At 41.8% G+C, this 22,815-nt stretch overlaps 1 protein-coding gene across 2 annotated transcripts in view; it reads left to right on the top strand.

The window, feature by feature from the left end:
• ltk (leukocyte receptor tyrosine kinase) overlaps positions 1–22,815 on the top strand; it is an 85,129-nt gene that overhangs the window by 57,944 nt on the left and 4,370 nt on the right. For both annotated transcript variants that reach the window (XM_078940308.1, XM_023951854.2), the window contains exons 17-28: positions 879–977; positions 3,385–3,546; positions 3,642–3,743; positions 16,604–16,790; positions 16,867–16,957; positions 19,468–19,532; positions 20,384–20,513; positions 20,606–20,703; positions 21,021–21,113; positions 21,245–21,346; positions 22,440–22,574; positions 22,695–22,785. In XM_078940308.1, coding sequence (XP_078796434.1) covers positions 879–977; positions 3,385–3,546; positions 3,642–3,743; positions 16,604–16,790; positions 16,867–16,957; positions 19,468–19,532; positions 20,384–20,513; positions 20,606–20,703; positions 21,021–21,113; positions 21,245–21,346; positions 22,440–22,574; positions 22,695–22,785 — 1,355 coding nt within the window. The remainder of the gene's footprint in view (positions 1–878; positions 978–3,384; positions 3,547–3,641; positions 3,744–16,603; positions 16,791–16,866; positions 16,958–19,467; positions 19,533–20,383; positions 20,514–20,605; positions 20,704–21,020; positions 21,114–21,244; positions 21,347–22,439; positions 22,575–22,694; positions 22,786–22,815) is intronic.

The following is a 22,815-nucleotide window of genomic DNA, read 5'->3' as shown; positions in this document are numbered from 1 at the left end:
AAATTCCAAGAACAACTCCAAAAGAACGAGATCCAAACACTGAAAAAAGAAAAGGCTTTTTAGGCAAAAAACATTATTTTTGCAATAATTGTATGGCATAAGATTCCTCTGCAAAAGATGACTTGCACCATGTTTAAACCATTTTTGTTTGACTCTGAAAATCAATCTGGACCATAAAAGGCTGAAGGCCGTTTGTACCAGAACCCAGAGGGATGATGTTGATGATGAGAAGGAAGGATTCATGAAAGATGAATGAGCAGGAATGTTGCATCTTATTACAAATTCTGAAGTTTCTATGATGCAATTGGTTCAATAGCAGGTGATCCGTGTCACATGTTACTAAAGGTGTTTTTATAATCACTGGAGGACATATCACAGTCTGTTATCAGGTGTTTAACAGGTCTGGAAACGCAATTCTGAGGTAGAGAACAATCAATGGAAGTGGAAATTGTGTGTGTGTGTGTGGGTGTGTGTATGTGTGTGTGTGTAAAACCAATTTTTTGTTTTTTTGGTTGAACTATTTTTGCTTCCAACATTAAAATCTGCAGCAGTTTGTAACTTCTGAGTATTGCAGTATGCTGTCATATAAATCCTTTCAACTAAGATCAGTGTCTACCCATTTATTAACAATAGTTGGCAACCTGCCTCCTGAAATGTATCTGCATCCAGAAGCGTAATGCAGAAAGTCATTAGATGAGAAGCCAATTCTCTCAAAAAAGATTAGTAACTGAAACTTGAGTTAATCACTGAAGACAAAATCAAAATCACCTGTAGAATGAAAACAGGATGGATGGATTGTTTTACTTTTATTTTTAAAAATAGGAATTATTTGATTAAAGGAGTAATATAGATGGACTTTAAAAAAAAATGTTTTGCAGGTGGTGACGCTGCACTGACAGATGACATCACAGCCGATGGCCAGAACGGAGTTTCCTTTATCCATCCGCTGGGAGAGATTTTCCTGCAGCCTCTGGCAGGTCAGCTTGTTCAATTTATGGGGCTTTTATAAGACAAATCTTTATTTTTGAAAGGATGAATGAAAGAAAAACAGAAAAATCTACAACTTCTTTGATGTCATCTTAAATTTTATTATAAATCAAAAACATTTCTCCTTATACGCATGTATAAAACGCCTCTGTAGGGAAAAAAAACACCATTAATTAGTTGGAAAAATGGAAAAATCAGGACTTTTTAGAGTATGTAAATTAACTAATTATTACTTTCATCCATTCATTTATTTTTTATGCACAACTTAATCCTGTCCAGTGTTCATTGTCTTAACTGGCCTTTGGTGCAACCCATCAGACAGAAGAATGGAGCAATTTGCTGCATTGCAAAGCAAGTTTAAACAAGAAGCCGTATGAATCAGAAACTACTGATTTTTTTTTTCTTTCAAAACCAAAAGCAGAAGATCTTTTCATTCAGCTGAGTAAATGTATTTTGAGAAGATTTCACAACGTGCAAACTATCGATCAATTTCAAGAGCAAAAAACAATCTAGTAAAAGGGTAAAAACTGCCAAAGGTTTCAATGAAATTCTGCCTTCTTTTAATAAATAAGAAAAAAATAAACCCAAAACACAATAAGGAGAGGATATTATGCAGCTCTGTAAGAATACCTGCTATGCATCAAGTCTTTTAAGATGAAAACATGTATTAAAAACCTTTGAAAGAGGCTTAAGATCATAAATATTTGACATTTTTAGGTGTTTTTTTTAAGCTATTTTCATTGTTCTTTTCAAACGTTTGTGTTGTTCCTGAGCTCATCTGATTCTCATCACTTCAGCTGGAGAAAGTAGAGGGCTAATTCACAGCCTCATGCTGCTTGTTGCCGTCGGCGCCAACAGACAGGCTGACCTCTATTTTCCCCAAGAAAAAGACACTGTTGTCTTTAAAGTTGAGCGCTGCTATGTCATCACTCTCGAACGCATTGACTGATCTATAGGATGAAATACTTTCAAAGCATATTTTTGAAAAAGAAAAGCCAATTTTTTTATGCACGTTAATCTGTCATCTCCCACATCAGATGTTGCTACTCAAAAGGTATTTTGTTTTGAAGTTGGGTAAGATCAAGACATTTCTGTTTTTTTTCTGTTGAAGAGCTGGAATTTCAAGGCATCACAGAGCAGTTTAGCAACACAAAGGAAGAGTAATTAATAATTAACCGCACCAACTTTAACATGAAATGTGTGTGATGATTAAAAAAACAGCCGCTGTTGTTCAACACCTTAATCTCTTGGTCAGAGTGTTTCCGACTTTTCTTGTTCATTTTTAATTTAATGGTTATTTGAACGTCAGCAGAAAGTCCCAAGATGAGCCAAACTCATGTCTTATTAAACATCAAGCAAACATATGCTGTGCTAAGAACATGATGGAAGAATCCACAACTAAAAAATGATATTTTTCTGGGGAAAACATTTTTTTCACCCTTTCGTTTGGGATGTTTTTAATTAATGTCTGGACTTTCATCAGTTTTTGTCTGCTGGAGATGAATGAAGAGAGAGATTCTGACGACAAATTGGTCAAAAATTTTCCCACTCCATTTTAAAAGCATCCCAGTCGTCTTTCAATTGGGAGTTTGCTGTTTTTAGCCTTTTTTTTTATTGTCATTTTCTAGGACAGTTTCTGCAGAGCAGCAGCAATTCATCCGAAATTCAACTAGGAGTGGGACTATTAGCGCAGAGCAGCCCCACCCCCGTTCCCTTCCCCATACCTAAGAGCCTGGAGCATGGAGCTTGTGGCATATTTTCTCCATCACAAATGGGATCTTTTTCAAACAGCATTTTTCATCTGCTCCTGATTCACAAAGATTTGGATAAAGAAATTCTCAGAAAAGCAATTTTGGGCTTATTTTTTGTAATATACATACTCCATCATAAGAAAAATGCCACAAGAACATGTTAAAAACACGATTTTTTTCTAAATGGGTCTTTAGGTCAGCCACAGCTATGCTCTGTGGTTTTTAGGAAATCTTAATATGAGTAGTAAAACAACAAGCCCCAATGTAATGAGAACATTTCTTCTCTCTTTTGTGTTGGAGACTAGCATACTAACCAGCAGTGTACACTTCAAAAATATGGCTTTTTATTAGTACAATAAAAAATAGTTTGTGGGGATTTAGGGGATCATAACTTAATATATCCAGATAGAATCTGGGCGGATAAGTAGCTACTGGCGAAGTTTGCGGAAAAATGTTACAAATGGGAAAAATATGAGATATCTAAGTACAGAAATGTTGTGTAATGCTACAATGAATCTACATGGGTGAAAAGTAAAAAATATATAAATGGCAGCTGCTGATAGTCCTCACATGAGGTCATTTTTCAGACTGTTTTTACTTCATCAACATGAAATGTTTTCATTAATACATACATTGTTCCTTTCAGCAATGGAGGGTCACGGTGAATGCGAGATCAAGGTGCAGCTCAACTGCAGCCACTGTAAGACACAAAGCTGCAAGCGAGAAGAGGAGAGCCACTTCCTCCTCTGCGTCTGTGAAGACGATGAATTCCTGGCCAGTGACAATGTCACATGCATCAGTGCTGCAGGTACACTACTGGCATTTTGTGATGAACATCAGCTGCAATGTAATTAATACGTCTGATAAGTTAAAATCTCATTTTACTCAATGCACCTTCCCAAGCTGCACCCCCAAAGGGAGAGATGTCCACACCCTTGGTCCTGGCCGTCGTTGTTTCCACGGTTGCGAGCGGCGTTGCTCTCGTCTGTACCGGCATCATCCTCAGTAAGAGACTCCTTCAGTTGTGTGCACAGACTTTTCCCTCCACCTTCCGTCGGCTGTGAGCCCAACTGGATATGTGCTTTTCAGACGCTACTAATGAAAGACACAAGAACGATGTGTATCGGCATTTCGATGTTCTTTCTCACTGTGTGCAAGAAAACCAGACTCTGAGTTAGAGGTCAACTGACTCGAAGCATACTTTCATTTCAGCTTTTTCGTTGAAAAAAAAACTTAATTTCATCCTCTGTGTAAATACAGATTAGTCCAAAGAGGATGAGAGTGGGTAAAACATGAAATTATTTCATAAAAACCACTGATAAATGCAACATATTCTCCTGTTTAGTTGCCTTAGCTGAAGTAAGACATCATTGAGATGCAGTATAAACATCTTTATTATAAAAATATAAAGTCATTGACGTTCATTTTAATATTGTTTAACTACAAAATGATAAATGGAATTTATCAAACATTAATTGTTGTCCCTCCAGACAGACTCACTAAGGACAAACTGAAAAGAAGGAACTCTTTAGCATCTTTTCATCATCTCACAGACTTTGTGGTATTATTCAAATTCAACTCATTCAAAGCACTGTAATGTAAGAGCGATTAAAGCCATGATGGGATTTTATCAGTTGGTTGAAAGTTTTAGTTATCTGGGATATGTGGAAAACTAGATATGATTATATTAAATAGCAAATTACTCAATGACATTCCGACCCCTTGGTTGGCCTAAAAGAAATGCATCGATCTGTGTCGTCATAGATTTGTGTAAGCTTGTGATTTAGCCTTGGTCAGAACGAATCTTGCTGCTAGGTACGGTATCTCTGCAGGTGAAAAATTAGCAAACATGTATGCGGCATGCAGGTGGGCCACAAGAAGGCCATAGACCACTCAGTGAGCCGATATGTTGAAAATCTTCATGCAAATTTTTTTCCTACATGCATGCTGTGAGCCACAAGTCATACTGAATGCTTAGTACAACACACAGTGGTAAAGTAAGGGTGAAGTGGGTGAGCCGCAGGCATGTCTCACAGTTCTTTTCTGTTTTTTGACCACGAGGAGACCTGTAAGTGCTGTTCATGTGATAGGTGTGGGCTCCTTGCATGCAGCTTGACTGTTAGAATTTAGAAAATCCGCGAGTAGTTTGTGTATGGATCCTACAAGCGTCTGCAGGCACTTAGATATCACATGCACACCCCATGCGGGAGCAGCAAGGGGCCAGTTCTTGCACCTTACTGACAAGTACGGAGTGGCGTAAGGGCAACATACGACAGCATCAACCGTACATCATAGGTGCTTGCAACTTGACATTAGCCTTATGAATATTTCACAATACATTTACCACACACACACAATAATCGCACATTCAGTTTTCAACAACGTCACATGAGGCGGCCGGACAAGCCTCAAGGGAACTGCAAGGCACACCTACACTCCCCCTAAGACGCTGCCATATAGATCAAACTACGCACGGGTGAATGTGGCTAAAGCTTTAGCAGCACCAGTTTACATTTACAGTGGTCCACACTAAATTGGTATGGGTGCTAGCAGGTCTCAGAGTTTTTCAGCCTCCCAGAAACACCCCTTCTATGTCTGCAGTCACAACCCCCAACTGCACAAGCTGCTAATCAAACTAAAACAAGCAATCACAGCACTAATAACTAGTTACCATGATAATTATCTTGATAATTGCCTATCTCCAAGATAGAGATGAGAAAATCTAAGGAGAGAAGAAAGGAGAAAGGAATTGAATGAGGAGGCAGACATGCCTAAAGAGAAAGGTTAGAAGACTAAACCTTCCCAAACTGGTTTAGGCTTGTTGATGATGCCAGTCTCCACAAGATGATTTTATGAAATAGCATAGAAAATTAGTAGAAGGAAAGGAATTAGCAAAAAGCAACTTACCTTAGTTAACTGTTCATAAGCTAGGTAGGCATCTTTCCTTTTCCCAACACCTAAATTAAACCTTCCAACCCAGTTAAGGCACAGAAAACAAAAAAAAATGCAGATTAATAAATTATCAGTAAGCAAAGCTACTCGGCTAGCAGCTCCAATCTTGTGTGCTGTTCAATAATAGAAATCTTAAAATTTCCATTGACATACAAAAAAGACTAGGCTGACTTTGTTTATTGTTAAAAAACAGAAGAGAGTGATAAAAAAAGAAGAGAAAAATGAGCCAAAATAATTGCAGACTGCTGTAAATCTCACAAGTACAACATGTTGTTGCCAGATAATTATATTTGAATTTCTTTTTAATCACATTTAGAGTTAAAATTTACTCACCTAATAAGCCATTGAGTGAGGAAATAGCTGAGAACTTTTTTCCTATGACCTATCATAGCTGATTATAGAGAAGAGAAGCATATTCTCAGCTGGGGCAAGACTCCTTTCCTGCTGTCCTCTCTGCGTTCATGCAGAGGTTTGAGGAAACTCAGATGATGAATATCCTCAATTTCATTACCACAACAAGCTCTTGTAAATCTTATCTTTGCATGCACATCAGTGAAGTTCTAAACGAGCTGAACCTCTCTCTGACAAGAAAATCGGACCTCACCTAAATTATTGGGTTTTCACTAAAGAAAACAAAAGGAAATATCCAATAAGAGAAGTGATGGAAAATGAAGCTGACATTTTAATCGCCAGTACTGTTTGGATTTTTAAGGCCTGAGCGAGTTCATTTGTTTTTTTTTATTTTACAGCTTTTACTGGTTAAAATATGTCAATAACTTTAAGAGCCAACTTCATGAAATCACAACTCTTTCAACAACTATTTTCTAAAACTTTTAAATGTTGTAACTGTTTTTTTTACTACCATAAGAGAGAAAAGTGCATCAGTTGTCCTATGATTGTTTCTTCATTCGTTTTTTTTTTTTTTTTATTCAGTCGAGCACATTATCATTTGGAGAAAATTCATTGTCTTCCTGTTGAAATTTGTCCAGATTAAAATGAAAATGATGCAAGAAAAAAATGCAGCTCAAGAGGAGTAAAGTCATCTAGACAGCTAATGGCAGACACGGCTGTGTTTAGAAGGAGAAAGCACTCACAGGAATAACTACCCATGCCGTGATGACACTGACTTTAAACTCTTGGACTTTTTGAAACCCCTAAAATTTACCAGAACCCTGCTTGTTTTGGGGTTTTGTCAAAATGCCAAATCCAGTATTTTTGTGGAGCTTTTCATTTCATCTGCTGTTTTTTAAATGTGTTGGAGGATCCCCCATGATGGTGACACGGATGCTTTGGCCATTTCAAAAGCTTAACCTGACATCATTTTTATACCAAACCTTCTTTTGATGTATAATGTTTGATGTTGCATTCAATTTCCAATTGGTAATGATGTAAGTGATGCACTTTCTATGTATTATGATTTCTGGTCCTTCTTGTATGAGTCACAATTTTTTTTTCTAAAATGGGCACTCCTGGATTTGCTTTTAAAGATTTTAAGTATGTTGCTTTGCTGAGGAAGAGATGTAAAGAAAGGTTGCAAAAACCATGCAAAAGCAACAGACTCAGTAGCAGCCACTGGGATATGTTTTTACTGTATTTGGTTAGGCAAATCTGGGTAAAGTGAACTGGTTACAGAATAAACTGTTTTTAAAAAGCTAACAAAATTTGCGTTAGAGAGGACAAGCCAGTTTGATTGCTAGTAGAGTAATGGAAGACAGTAGCTGTGTTTCCCTTACATATATGTGCAAAACTTTATCAAAGTTCTAGAAATGTTGAAAAAATATAATTTCAGTGTTTCCATTTAATCCTAATTATATGAATGGACATAAACCAACTCACTGGACAAGACATTCAAAACCATGGCGATGGATCTTTCTCTTTCGGCTTTTCCCATCAGGGGTCGCCACAGCGAATCATCCTTTTCCACCTCACTCTATCATGGACATCTTCTACCCTAACATTAGCCAACTTCATGTCCTCTGTCAAGACATCCATGTATCTCCTCTTTGGCCGTCCTCTTGCCCTCCTGCCAGGCAGCTCCATCTCCAACATCCTTCTACCAATATATCCACTATCCCTCCTCTGAACATGTCCAAACCATCTCAGTCTGGCTTCTCTGACTTTGTCGCTAACACAGGCAACATGAGCCGTCCCTCTGATGTACTCGTTCCTTATCCTGTCTAACCTGGTCACTCCTAAGGAGAACCTCAACATCTTCATCTCCGCTACCTCCATCTCAGCCTCTTGTCTCTGTCTCACTGCTACCGTCTCTAACCCATAGAGCAGAGCTGGTCTCACCACTGTCTTGTACACCTTTCCTTTGAGTCTTGCTGGCACTCTTCTGTCACACAACACTCCTGACACTTTCCTCCAACCGCTCCAACCTGCCTGCACTCGCCTCTTCACCTCTTTTCCACACTCCCCATCACACTGAACTGTTGACCCCAAGTACTTAAACTCCTGTACCTTCTTCACCTCAGCCCCCTGTAACCTAACGCTTCTACCTTGATCCCTCTCGTTCAGACACATGTATTCTGTCTTACTACGACTGACCTTCATGCCTCTTCTTTCCAGAGCAAACCTCCACCTCTCTAGCTGTTCCTCCACCTGCTCTCTACTCTCACTGCAAATTACAATGTCATCCGCAAACATCATTGTCCAGGGAGATTCCTGTCTTACCTCGTCTGTCAGCCTGTCCATCAGCATAGCAAACAAAAAAGGACTCAAAGCTGATCCTTGGTGTAGTCCCACCTCCACCTTGAACTCCTCTGTCTGACCTACAGCACATCTCACCACCGTCATACTTCTCTCATACATGTCCTGAACTACTCTGACATACTTCTCTGCCACTCCAGACGACCTCATACAGTACCACAGCTCCTCCCTCGGCACCCTGTCATACGCCTTCTCTAAATCTACGAACACACAATGCAGCTCCTTCTGACCTTCTCTGTACTTTTCCATCAACATTCTCAAAGCAAAAAATTGCATCAGTGGTGCTCTTACGGGGCATGAAACCATACTGCTGCTCACAAATCTCCACCTTCTTCCTAAGCCTGGCTTCCACTACTCTTTCCCACAGCTTCATTGTGTGGCTCATCAACTTTATTCCTCTATAGTTGCTGCAGTTCTGCGTGTCACCCTTGTTCTTAAAGATCGGAACCAGAACGCTTCTCCTCCATTCCTCAGGCATCTTCTCACTCTCTAAAATCCTATTGAACAACCTCGTTAGAAATTCCACTGCTGTCTCTCCTAAGCACTTCCATACCTCCAAAGGTAGGTCATCAGGACCAACGGCCTTTCCGCTCTTCATCCTTTTCAGAGCCTTCCTAACCTCATCCTTTCCAATCTCTGCTACTTCCTGCTCCACAACAACCACATCTTCCTCCCTTCTTTCCCTGTCATTTTCCTCGTTCATCAGCTCCTCAAAATACTCCTTCCATCTTTTCTGTACACTCTCCTGAGTTGTTAGCACCTTTCCATCTCTGTCCTTAATCACCCTTATCTGTTGCACGTCCTTCCCATCTCTGTCTCTCTGTCTGGCTAGCCTGTACAAGTCCTTTTCTCCTTCCTTTGTGTCTAACCTGTCATAAAGCTCATCGTAAGCTTTCTGTTTGGCCTTTGCCACCTCTCTTTTCACTCTACGCTGCGCTTCCTTGTACTCCTGTCTACCTTCCTTAGTCCTTTCTACATCCCACTTCCTTTTAGCCAACCTCTTCCTCTGGACGCAGTCCTGTACTTCCTCATTCCACCACCAAGTGTCTTTACCGTCTTTCCTCTTTCCAGATGACACACCTAGCACCTTCCTACCTGTTTCCCTGATAATCTCTGCTGTAGTTTCCCAGTCATCTGGAAGCTCATCCTGACCACCCAGGACCTGTCTCAACTTCTGCCTAAATTCCTCACAAGTTTCTTCATTCTGTAGCTTCCACCACTTGGTCTTCTTTTCTGTTTTCCCTCTCTTCTTCTTCCTGACCTCCAGAGTCATCTTACACACCACCATGCGGTGCTGTCTGGCTACACTCTCTCCTACCACCACTTTGCAGTCAATAACCTCTCTCAAATGACCTCGTCTGCATAGGATGTAGTCCACCTGAGTACTCCTACCTCCACTTCTGTATGTCACTCTATGTTCCTCTCTCTTCTGGAAGTAAGTGTTGACTACAGCCATTTCCATCCTCTTCGCAAAGTCCACCACCATCTGTCCCTCCAGATTCCTTTCCTTCACACCAAACCTGCCCATCACCTCCTCGTCACCTCTATTGCCCTCACCAACATGTCCATTAAAGTCTGCTCCAATAACAACTCTCTCTCCTCTGGGGATACTCTCTATGACCTCATCCAACTCACTCCAGAATCTCTCCTTCACTTCTAACTCACAGCCAACCTGTGGCGCATACCCACTGACTACATTCACCATCACCCCTTCGATTTCTAACTTTAGGCTCATCATCCTGTCTGAGACTCTTTTCACCTCTAGAACGCTGTTTACAAACTCCCCCTTCAGAATCACACCTACCCCGTTTCTCTTCCTATCAACACCATGATAGAACAGTTTGTATCCTCTTCCAATACTACGTGCCTTGCTGCCCTTCCACCTTGTCTCCTGCACACACAGTACATCTACCTTCCTTCTCTCCATCATGTCTGCCAGCTCTCTGCCTTTCCCTGTCATTGTGCCAACGTTAAGAGTCCCTATTCTCAAACCTATGTTCCTGCCTTTTCCCTTCTCTCTCTGGCCACGGACCCTTCTGCCTCCCCTCTTTCTTCGACCAACAGTAGTCAAATTTCCACCGACACCCTGTAGGTTAACAGCATCGGTGGCGGTCGTTGTTAACCCGGGCCTCGACAAATCCGGTATGTCTAAAGTGTTGTGGATGATTTGCATGGTTATTTTGGCAATTTTTACGCCGGATGCCCTTCCTGACGCAACCCTCTCTATTTATCCGGGCTTGGGACCGGCACAGAGGCAACTGGCTTGCAACCCCTGTGGCTAGATTCAAAACCATGGCGATGGATGAGACCAAGTATTGTTTTAAGTTGATTCACAAAAAGGGAGCATTTGGATGACATCACAGCAATGCATTGCACATCCCTGCTTCACTACCCATATGGTTTCTCCCTCCCCTAACATTTATCCCTCCAAATGGAGAGATATGACATAAACTGTGTCTTTAAATTCAGACGTTACTACTACTCGACAACGTCATCAGTGGTTGCCGGTCATCTAGTGCTTAGCTGCTAGTGTTCGGGAAATACATAACTTTGGTTTTCATCACTTTAAAAAGTCATGCAAAAACAAAAACTTAATATTTACATTCAAATGTAAACTTCTGTGCTTCAGAGCACACCCTCATGAAGAAATGTGTTTGTCCTCTGCGCCACAGCACAAGGCGGATCAACCTACTGACGGAGGGATAGTCAGGCCTAAGTTGCTACAGCTCCTTAAAAGAAGACTTTCAGACACCACTACAGCTTTAAATGCCCCTACAACTGGAGCAACAGTGAGGAGCCAGAGGGGTTGGGAAGCAATTCAGATTCCGACTTTTTCTTCAAACCAGGTTGTCTTTGGTATTTTTTGGTCTGCAACCCTTGAGGATCTGATTTAAGAACCAAAAATACCAAAGGGAAAAAAAGACGGTTCACTAAAGTCAGTCTAAAATGTTTACAGAGTTTTTTTTTAACTGGGCTGCGCAATGGCGTAGTGGTTAGCCCTCTCGCCTCTCAGTGAGAATGTCCTGGTTCAATTCCCACAATACCTGGATCTCCTCTGTGTGTAGTTTGAATGTTCTCCTTGTGCATGTGGGGGGTTTCCTCAGACCCTCTGGCTTCCAAAAACAGGCCTCAGAGGTATCTCTAAATTGTCTCCCAGGTGTGAATCTGACTGTGTGGCCTTGCAATGAACTGATGACCTGTCCAGGCTGTAGCCCACTTTTGCCCTACAGTAGCTGGGATAGGCTCCAGCAATTGCATCGTCTTACCTATAAAAATGTACAGAAAAATTGATTATGAGGGGCTGTCCAAACATATTTCATTATAAACCACTCACATACATACATTCTCACTTTCACATATATATATGTATGTATATATATTCTTACTCACACATTATATATCTTCACCTGAGCTCTCCCCCATACAGGGAGGTAGTCTGTACCCTGGCCGCCCACATTTCATAATGAAATATGTCTTGTTCGGCCCCTCTTACTCCTCCAATATTTGCGCTTTGTGAGAATTTCTGATTATGAAATCCAGACATGTGGCTCAAAGAGATTATTCTGTCTTCAGTAAAGCTCCAGTCCTCTTAAAACAAATGTGAGATTTCCCATCAGATTGTGGTTAAGTGTTGTGCTTTTAAAAAAAGGGAAATTTAGCAAACAGTAAAAACTGTCCACTTGAGGTACAGGAAGAATAAAGCTAACCGGAGAGGGTGTAAACTGATGGACAATGGGAAGTGGGGGCAGGCCTACTCTGCGCTAACAGTCCCATCCACAAATGAAAAGGTGAATTTCTAATAAACTAATGCCGCTCTGCAGAAACTATGTCCTAGAAAAGGACACAGTTTAGGCTAAAAACGGCATAATCACAAATGAAAACCCATCAGAGTGGGGACTTTAACCCTTGTGCTATCCTAGTTTAACATTGGGAGTTGGGTCATCTAGACCCACTAGACAGTGCTCTGAACCTTTTTTCTTCAATGATTTGTGAACCTCACTGGTGTCCATGGATTACATGAAATCTTTCCACCTTTATCCACCTTTGTCATGGTAGGGAGAACACGTCAAAGTAAGGGTGGGGTCATCTAAGATAACACAAGGGTTAAGCAAACTGTGTGTGTACACATGATTCAGTGAATGCAAGTAAACGTCCAGATTTGATCAATCTTGTTAAACCTGATGCAAAGGGAAAAAAAGGAATTACTCTGCTGAAGAAAATCAGGAGTGAAACAATATTTAAAAAGGGAAATGCTTCTGGTAAAGGTTAGGGTCCACTTGACTTAAGCCATCAGAAAATACAGTAAATAAAGCAAAAGTGTCCCTTGTGATTTCTGTAAATACCTTAGAAATATAAGAATTAATAATCAATATTGCATTAAATCTAGCCACAGGGGTTGCAAGCCAGTAACTTCTGTGCCGGTCCCAAGCCCGGATAAATAGAGAGGGTTGCGTCAGGAAGGGCATCCGGCGTAAAAATTGCCAAAATAACCATGCGAATCATCCACAACACTTTAGACATACCGGATCGGTCGAGGCCCGGGTTAACAACGACCGCCACCGATGCTGTTAACCTACAGGGTGTCGGTGGAAATTTGACTACTGTTGGTCGAAGAAAGAGAGGAGGCAGAAGGGTCCGTGGCCAGAGAGAGAAGGGAAAAGGCAGGAACATAGGTTTGAGAATAGGGACTCTTAACGTTGGCACAATGACAGGGAAAGGCAGAGAGCTGGCAGACATGATGGAGAGAAGGAAGGTAGATGTACTGTGTGTGCAGGAGACAAGGTGGAAGGGCAGCAAGGCACGTAGTATTGGAGGAGGATACAAACTTTTCTATCATGGTGTTGATAGGAAGAGAAACGGGGTAGGAGTGATTCTGAAGGGGGAGTTTGTAAACAGTGTTCTAGAGGTGAAAAGAGTCTCAGACAGGATGATGAGCCTAAAGTTAGAAATCGAAGGGGTGATGGTGAATGTAGTCAGTGGGTATGCGCCACAGGTTGGCTGTGAGTTAGAAGTGAAGGAGAGATTCTGGAGTGAGTTGGATGAGGTCATCGAGAGTTTTCCCAGAGGAGAGAGAGTTGTTATTGGAGCAGACTTTAATGGGCATGTTGGTGAGGGCAACAGAGGTGATGAGGAGGTGATGGGCAGGTTTGGTGTGAAGGAAAGGAATCTGGAGGGACAGATGGTGGTGGACTTTGCGAAGAGGATGGAAATGGCTGTAGTCAACACTTACTTCCAGAAGAGAGAGGAACATAGAGTGACATACAGAAGTGGAGGTAGGAGTACTCAGGTGGACTACATCCTATGTAGACGAGGTCATTTGAGAGAGGTTAATGACTGCAAAGTGGTGGTAGGAGAGAGTGTAGCCAGACAGCACCGCATGGTGGTGTGTAAGATGACTCTGGAGGTCAGGAAGAAGAAGATAGGGAAAACAGAAAAGAAGACCAAGTGGTGGAAGCTACAGAATGAAGAAACTTGTGAGGAATTTAGGCAGAAGTTGAGGCAGGTCCTGGGTGGTCAGGATGAGCTTCCAGAGGACTGGGAAACTACAGCAGAGATTATCAGGGAAACAGGTAGGAAGGTGCTAGGTGTGTCATCTGGAAAGAGGAAAGACGGTAAAGAGACTTGGTGGTGGAATGAGGAAGTACAGGAATGCGTCCAGAGGAAGAGGTTGGCTAAAAGGAAGTGGGATGTAGAAAGGACTGAGGAAGGTAGACAGGAGTACAAGGAAGCGCAGCGTAGAGTGAAGAGAGTGGTGGCAAAGGCCAAACAGAAAGCTTACGATGAGCTTTATGACAGGTTAGACACAAAGGAAGGAGAGAAGGACTTGTACAGGCTAGCCAGACAGAGAGACAGAGATGGGAAGGACGTGCAACAGATAAGGGTGATTAAGGACAGAGATGGAAAGGTGCTAACAACCCAAGAGAGTGTACAGAAAAGATGGAAGGAGTATTTTGAGGAGCTGATGAACGAGGAAAATGACAGGGAAAGAAGGGAGGAAGATGTGGTTGTTGTGGAGCAGGAAGTAGCAGAGATTGGAAAGGATGAGGTTAGGAAGGCTCTGAAAAGGATGAAGAGCGGAAAGGCCGTTGGTCCTGATGACGTACCTGTGGAGGTATGGAAGTGCCTAGGAGAGACAGCAGTGGAATTTCTAACGAGGTTGTTCAATAGGATTTTAGAGAGTGAGAAGATGCCTGAGGAATGGAGGAGAAGCGTTCTGGTCCCGATCTTTAAAAACAAGGGTGACATGCAGAACTGCAGCAACTATAGAGGAATAAAGTTGATGAGCCACACAATGAAGCTGTGGGAAAGAGTAGTGGAAGCCAGGCTTAGGAAGAAGGTGGAGATTTGTGAGCAGCAGTATGGTTTCATGCCCCGTAAGAGCACCACTGATGCCATTTTTGCTTTGAGAATGTTGATGGAAAAGTACAGAGAAGGTCAGAAGGAGCTGCATTGTGTGTTCGTAGATCTAGAGAAGGCGTATGACAGGGTGCCGAGGGAGGAGCTGTGGTACTGTATGAGGTCGTCTGGAGTGGCAGAGAAGTATGTCAGAGTAGTTCAGGACATGTATGAGAGAAGTATGACGGTGGTGAGATGTGCTGTAGGTCAGACAGAGGAGTTCAAGGTGGAGGTGGGACTACACCAAGGATCAGCTTTGAGTCCTTTTTTGTTTGCTATGCTGATGGACAGGCTGACAGACGAGGTAAGACAGGAATCTCCCTGGACAATGATGTTTGCAGATGACATTGTAATTTGCAGTGAGAGTAGAGAGCAGGTGGAGGAACAGCTAGAGAGGTGGAGGTTTGCTCTGGAAAGAAGAGGTATGAAGGTCAGTCGTAGTAAGACAGAATACATGTGTCTGAACGAGAGGGATCAAGGTGGAAGCATTAGGCTACAGGGGACTGAGGTGAAGAAGGTGCAGGAGTTTAAGTACTTGGGGTCAACAGTTCAGTGTGATGGGGATTGTGGAAAAGAGGTGAAGAGGCGAGTGCAGGCAGGTTGGAGCGGTTGGAGGAAAGTGTCAGGAGTGTTGTGTGACAGAAGAGTGCCAGCAAGACTCAAAGGAAAGGTGTACAAGACAGTGGTGAGACCAGCTCTGCTCTATGGGTTAGAGACGGTAGCAGTGAGACAGAGACAAGAGGCTGAGATGGAGGTAGCAGAGATGAAGATGTTGAGGTTCTCCTTAGGAGTGACCAGGTTAGACAGGATAAGGAACGAGTACATCAGAGGGACGGCTCATGTTGCCTGTGTTAGCGACAAAGTCAGAGAAGCCAGACTGAGATGGTTTGGACATGTTCAGAGAAGGGATAGTGGATATATTGGTAGAAGGATGTTGGAGATGGAGCTGCCTGGCCGGAGGGCAAGAGGACGGCCAAAGAGGAGATATATGGATGTCTTAACAGAGGACATGAAGTTGGCTAACGTTAGGGTAGAAGATGTTCATGATAGAGTGAGGTGGAAAAGGATGATTCGCTGTGGCGACCCCTGATGGGAAAAGCCGAAAGAGAAAGAAGAATAATCAATATTGCATTAAAAGAAAAATAGATGTAACTGGATTGTCTTGTTGGTAAATAAGTATTATAAGTATACATTATTTGTATTTATTATATTATAAGAGAAGTATAATAAGGGCCTTACTTTTTGTAAATACCTTGTGTTAGGCCTTTTAGAACAATAAAGTTTTAATCCTTTTTTTAGTCATTGGTTGTTTTGACAACAGCAAAATGCACACACACCCAGTAGCTTAATGGTGTCTCTTCACCTGAGCTCTCCCCCATGCAGGGAGGTAGTCTGTACCCTGGGCGCCCCCCATCTCCTGCATCCCTCCTCCTCCTCCTCCCTTCCCATCCCCTTCATCTCCTCCTCATTGCTCCCGCCATCCCGCCCCCACCCTGAGTCCCTAGCATCTGCACCGGGCGATGGCTCGACGGCACCTCTTACCTGCACGCAACTCCCCCTCCCTGGCAGACTACCAACCTGCATCGGGGCCGTGGGCTGCCTCCATAGCGGGTGAGTCTATGGTCACTGGCACAGACAGTATGGGATGAGAAACCAAGGAGGGGCTCACTCACATGCAGACCTTCTGTTTGTTTGTGTCTTTTGAAGGAGGTGCAACTATTTTCACTCTTGGGGCGCAGGTGGAGTCAGAAGTCACAAAGGTTTCTCCGAGTTAAAACTGGTTTGTTGTGGTCTGCTCTTTGTAGTGTGGTACCGCAGGAAGAACGACATGCATGCAGTGAGGTGGCGTCTGCAGAGTCCAGAGTACAAGCTGAGCAAGATCCGCTCCTCCACTATCATGACTGACTACAACCCCAACTACTGCTTTGTCGGCAAGGTCGCCTCACTCAGCGATCTGAAGGAAGTCCCTCGCCAAAACATCACACTCTTCAGGTGCTGACAACGTGAAGATCTGTGTTTTGGGTTTGAAATTGTTTCTGAATGCTGGAGTTTTGACTATTTCCTGTAGGGCTCTTGGTCACGGCGCATTTGGAGAAGTTTACGAAGGACAAGTTCTTGGGATGAATCCTGATGGTAGTCCGATGCAAGTAGCCGTAAAGGTCAGATTTAGATGATAAATCCATTCTCCAAGTTGTTCTTATAATAGAAAAGTGTGCCACAAACTGATCAACCTATTAAAATGAGTAAGGGATTTCTTATTACTTTTGTTCTCTTTCATACGAAAAATTCCATGTCAAAAACTAAAAAAAAAAAATTTTTCATCAAAGGGGAACTTTAAAAACAACCTCTTCACCCTTGTATTCTGACCAGTTCTTGACCATCAAATTTGGGTTCCAAGTCCGATAATTTCCCCAAAAGTTACCGCACATCATGCTGACCTAAACTGCAGCTGTCGGATTTTGCAGCATTTCCGTTCCTGCTATGCGTTTCCAGCCACAGCATCGTCAGTTTTCTTTAATTGTACAGCTCAACCAGGCTGAGCTGTGACAGTGGGATATGTGCTTAATGCTACGTCAGCGCTAGCTACGACAAATGAACCTGGATCAGCGGCAAACAGTTGGTGGTGTAATTACAGAGGGATGCAAACACAAGCGCACAACGGGAGTGTCCCGTCGGTGGAGGCTCTGCATGGGCTCCAGACTGAACAATAAATCATAGCTCACTTACTGCTATTGGCTATTTGACTTGGTGCATAGCCTCTGCAGTGAGGCATCAGTTCTTTGCACAATGAATTAAAGTAGACATTCAGTCCACGAATAACCACTGAAGCACAGAAAACTCATCATTTAGATTATTAGGGAGGATACGAGGCATTTTGCTTCAATTTCCATCCCAAATGAAAGAATAACTTCCTCATGCATCTCTTGTCCAACTTATATAAATCTGGAAATTCTGAAGAAACAAAGTTGCATGTTTTAAAAAGAATGGGAAAAAATCAGAGATGCATTTTCTCAACAGAACCCAAAGTTCTGATATTGATTGTTCAGGACCAGCACTTCTCTTCAGGACAGCAACTCTCAAACTTATATTAGACTTTATTCATCCCACTAGGGAAGATTCAATTCAAACTTTACATAAAAGTACTCGTCTGTTCAACATGAAATCCCTGATTTTTGTCGCTTCACTAGGTCTGTTGATTTAAACTGCAGTCCAGAAGTGTCAAGACCCGTACACACCGGGATGAATATTCGCCAGGCGTTATTCGCCAGCGTTTTTCGCCACGTTTTTTGTGTTCACACAGAGGCGATTTTCGCTGGCGATGAGCCGAGTGAACATGCAATTTCATTCCCTGATGGCGCTTACTATAAAACAGAAATACTCCTGTACACAAGGTGGCGCTGCGCAACTTTACACTTCTTAAAGTCGCTTTTCACTCAGAAGAAGAGAGCAAGTATTTACGCGCTTGTCAGAATCATAGAAAGAAACATGAATATTTCAAGCATCAGTAGCTCCAACTGGTGCTTGGTTCGGGGATATTTTAGAATGTTCGTCATTATTTCTTCGCGGCAGTGTAGACGCTACTTGCCGTCTATCTTCTTCGCTGGTATGTGTGCTCAGCAAGGCAGTTTTGTGTTTGAGCGCCCCCAAGTTGTGTTTTACTGTAACTTCAGAAGCTCCAGACACGTGTGCAAAAGCGCCATTCTCATTGGTCGAATAGATTTCGACGCGACGCGTCAAAAAAAAAAACGAACCCGAGGCTTTTTTTTTTTTTGACGCTTTGACGCGTGGCGTTTTTTCGCGTCGGTGTGCACACTCTTATTGGTGCCCTTTGTTTAGTCACGAGGCGTTAAACGTCAGGGAAAATCACGCGCGAAATTCGTCCCGGTGTACGGGCCTTCAGGCTGTCACAGGAACAGGCAGACAGCTGGATCCAAATGCAGCAGGTTTATTAGCTCAGCTAAAAGTCCACAAAGCTAAATCAGGGTCAGGCAGGCATGAGTCGATAAGATCACCCAAAGACAGACAGGGTAATCAGGATCCAGGTGAGAGTCAGGGCAGGTGGCAGGCAAACAGAGTTGGAAACGGGGTCAGGAGACAGAAGATCAAGTCCAACTATAACGCTCAGTAAACAAGGCAGAGTGTCACAAACAATACTTCCCACTGAGTGTAGCTCAGTTCAGTGCTTTAGTGATTTGTGATTGATTTGAATGAATGAGTCAGCTGTGTGGCATCCAGGAAGTTAACGCTGGGGTTGCTGGGGGATGAAGTGCTTTCAGTTCTCTGGAGAATGACCAGAGGAGACAGAGTTCTGACTTCTGACATAGGCGTCCTTTTTTCTTTAATTTGTATATCCAAGAAAACATGTTTATTCTAACATAAAGTACTTTGGAACTTTAAAGGACTCGTGTCAGACTGTGACATGTTTTTTTGTTTTTTTATCTGAACCTTATGCATCATATTTTCTTCATGTTTGATTTTTGCTCACCAACTTTAACCAAATTAACAAAATGGGCAGGAATCGACAAAGAATTTAATGAAAAAGGTCAAAACAATGGAAAAACTTGAGCAAAGCTACAAAATAAAGGCCTTAAAGCTTAAATTTACTCCAAATAACCATACTTGCTTTTAAAAATGGCAAACAGCTCAGTCATTTCTTTTTTCTCCGCAGACTCTTCCAGAAATCTGCTCTGAACAGGATGAAATGGATTTCCTAATGGAGGCTTTGATTATGAGGTGCCCAAGCCTGAACACTTATATCCACCATGCAGTCAGCCGCTGCATATTTATAACACAAATATATACATATAAATCACACCCATTACATTGTTTAACTTTATATAAAAGACTCTTTCTTTTTTTTTCTTTTAAATGACCCGAAAACCTGAACGCATTATGTAAAGACTCATGTTTACACTTGTTTTGGCCAAAAATGAGTAATTGTGCTGTTCAGTTCTCTTTTTTGATTTATAACAGTGGTGTTTGATTTCGTTAGAGTACTGAACTTGTCCTTTAACCTTCAGTAGATCATCTTGTTGGTAAATTACAGAATTTGTGATATAAATTTTGGCTAAAATCTTCTGCTTACAATTTCTAACTTGAATATTTGGATTTTTTATGTTGTTTTTATGCAGGAGTTGTTTTTTAGGCCTTCCTTTCTAGCTTTAAATTATGATTTTTCTAACGTGAAGTTTTTCTGATTCATTTTGTATTTACATCGACATGTTACATACCAGTAATACTGAAATGACCCCTTAATTTCTGAAACTGATTTGGCAATAAAGTGATATTTAAATGCATTTTTTTAATTCTCCTTTTGGAAATTCTTATTATATTGACCTTATTTGACATGTTTTATGGGTGTTTTGCAGGGATTCAGGTTAAAATAGGGACAAATAGGCTCCATCTGAGATTTAACTTCCTTTCCAAAGCGCCATTTATTTATTTGTTTTTGATTTACGATTTGTTTATATCACAATTTTTCTGCACCAACTACTTATAAACCAAACTCACATCTTTTATCAGATTTTACATTCACTAAGCAACACCACTGCTACCTTGCTAAACCCTCCTTTTTATCCCATCAGCAAGTTCAGCCATGAAAATATTGTGCGCTGCATCGGCGTGAGTCTAAACATCCTTCCCCGTTTTATCTTGCTGGAGCTGATGATCGGAGGAGACATGAAAACCTTCCTGAGGCAGAACAGACCGCGGACGGTGTGTCTGCCCTGAAAATTCCCGTTCCCATGTGTGTCTAAGGCTGGTGTCCCAGTATATGTGTGTGCTAAACTTGGATTTTCTGCGTTCAGGGCCAGGCATCTTCACTCACCATGCGGGAGCTGCTGCAAATGGCCAGAGACATCGCCAACGGCTGTCGCTACCTGGAGGAGAACCAGTTCATACACAGGTTCAGACGCACATTTGCCTGAGTTTAACGCGACATCAGCATTTCTAAATGTCAGTGCTATGGTGTGAAAGAAATCTTGAACTTTAGGAAAAACATCCTAAATTCCTAACAGATGAAAACATCTAATTTAATTTACAGACCCACATTTACAAGACTTTTTGGCACAGTTTCTCCTCTAGACGATTCTGTCTCACAAATTTCTTGAAATCTAAAAAAAAAATGTCCCCAAATTATATGTTTTTTAAATCATAAGCTTTGTATTTTTTACTTTCATCATTTTTACCTGGCCTCATCTAACTAAACAAATATTTTTTTAGAGACATTGCTGCCAGAAACTGTCTGCTGACCTGCACTGGACCTGAGAGAGTGGCAAAGATCGGAGACTTTGGCATGGCTCGAGACATTTACAGGTTTGCACCCTCCACCAGCAGGCGCTGTACAGTTAAAATCCTTTACACGAGAACTAAGCTAAATTTAGAATTTACTTGCAAAGGTTTGTTTGGATGGAAGCAAAAATTGTGATTTTGGTTTCTTTTCTCAGAGCCAGCTACTACAGGAAAGGTGGTCGTGCCATGCTCCCTGTCAAATGGATGCCTCCGGAGGCTTTTGTGGAGGGAATCTTTACCTGCAAGACTGATATTTGGTACCCAACTGTAGAAAACATCTAACTATAAACAAAACAAATTTTGCATTGAAGCATCTTGTTTAACCCTTGAACATTCTTTTGACTACAGTAACTCTTCAGCCGCTCTAGCAGAGAAAAGCAGAATTGCACTGATGTGCAACACTTAGGGGAAGTGGGGAAGGGAGGGAAGTGTTTCTGCAATCAACGTGGATCTGAGAAAAGCGACTTTGTGCCGTTGTGCAACACTTTTTGTTAAACGGCTCGGATTATGGTGAAAGGTTGCAAAGTTACGCCAAGTCAAAGAGTTATTTATGTTGCTGATGACAGCTCCAGTGTTAGAGGGTTAGCAATAAAATTCTTTAAAGTGGAAGACTGTTTGCAGCAGGGATGCCCAATCTGTCAAAGGAAGTGTGGGTAAAGAGACGATAAAATACAATAAATATGCCATCAGCCAGTCATCATCCTCTCCATGAAGTATGTCACATGATTTGACACGCAGAACAGTGAATCGTACATCCTCTAATAAACTGGGCCCTGCACAAACGTGTTACGCCATACGTCCTGCTAGCAATTATGGAGTTTTTCTTCTTCCTTATTTTCAGAAATGTGTGAGCCTTCAGCATCAAACTCCTAACTGTAGATGTAGATGCTAACGTGTCTTAGTTTTTCACTGGAAAGCATTTTTAGAGACTCAAATGCACAGAACATTTCTGTTGAAGGTACATCGTTGCCATGACAACTATTTGACAAGCTATGGAAAGAAAAATGAAGGAGGAATCTTTCATTACATTACAATCGCACATATTCATCTAAATGTATCATTTTCCTTCAAAATTATTTTCGGATTCACTTTCAAATCTGCTTTTCGTAATAGGCTTGTATATTTAATATATATATTATATAATATACATTATATAATATGTATATTATATAATGTATATTTTTAATTCAGAACAGTCAGATTTTTTTTTTTGCAAGCAGCCACCTAACCTGAGTGATGAGAAACAGTCTCACAGAGGATCGCAACAAACCTAAAAGCTGCTGAGAGAAGTAGGAGGGCGGGAAAAGGACACAACCTTTTCTCTGAACTAGTCTTTGTCTCCCCCTGCAGGTCGTTTGGAGTACTGCTGTGGGAGATCCTGTCTCTGGGTTACATGCCGTATCCGTGTAAAACCAACCAGGAGGTGCTGGAGTTTGTGACCAGCGGAGGCAGAATGGATCCTCCCAAGGGCTGCCCAGGGCCCGTGTGAGTACCAATACCTGAGTTGTTTTTGTTAGGAATTGATTGATTTTCTTCTAGCAGAGAAATGGTGCCTGTTCACGCAAGGCCCAGCTCATCAGTTTGCTTTTCTTTTTTTTTTTGAAGCTATCGGCTTATGACTCAGTGTTGGCAACACTGTCCCAATCAGCGACCCAACTTCTCAACAATCCTGGAGAGAATCAACTTCTGCACCCAGGTAAGATCAACCATCCCTTCCTAATTTAAT

This window comes from Oryzias latipes, chromosome 22, assembly GCF_053564925.1.
Source record: "Oryzias latipes strain Hd-rR chromosome 22, Olatipes_Hd-rR_3.1".
Lineage (NCBI taxonomy): Eukaryota > Metazoa > Chordata > Actinopteri > Beloniformes > Adrianichthyidae > Oryzias > Oryzias latipes.
The sequence above is the reverse complement of the archived record's forward strand: the minus strand, read 5'-3'. Positions and strand labels throughout refer to the sequence as shown.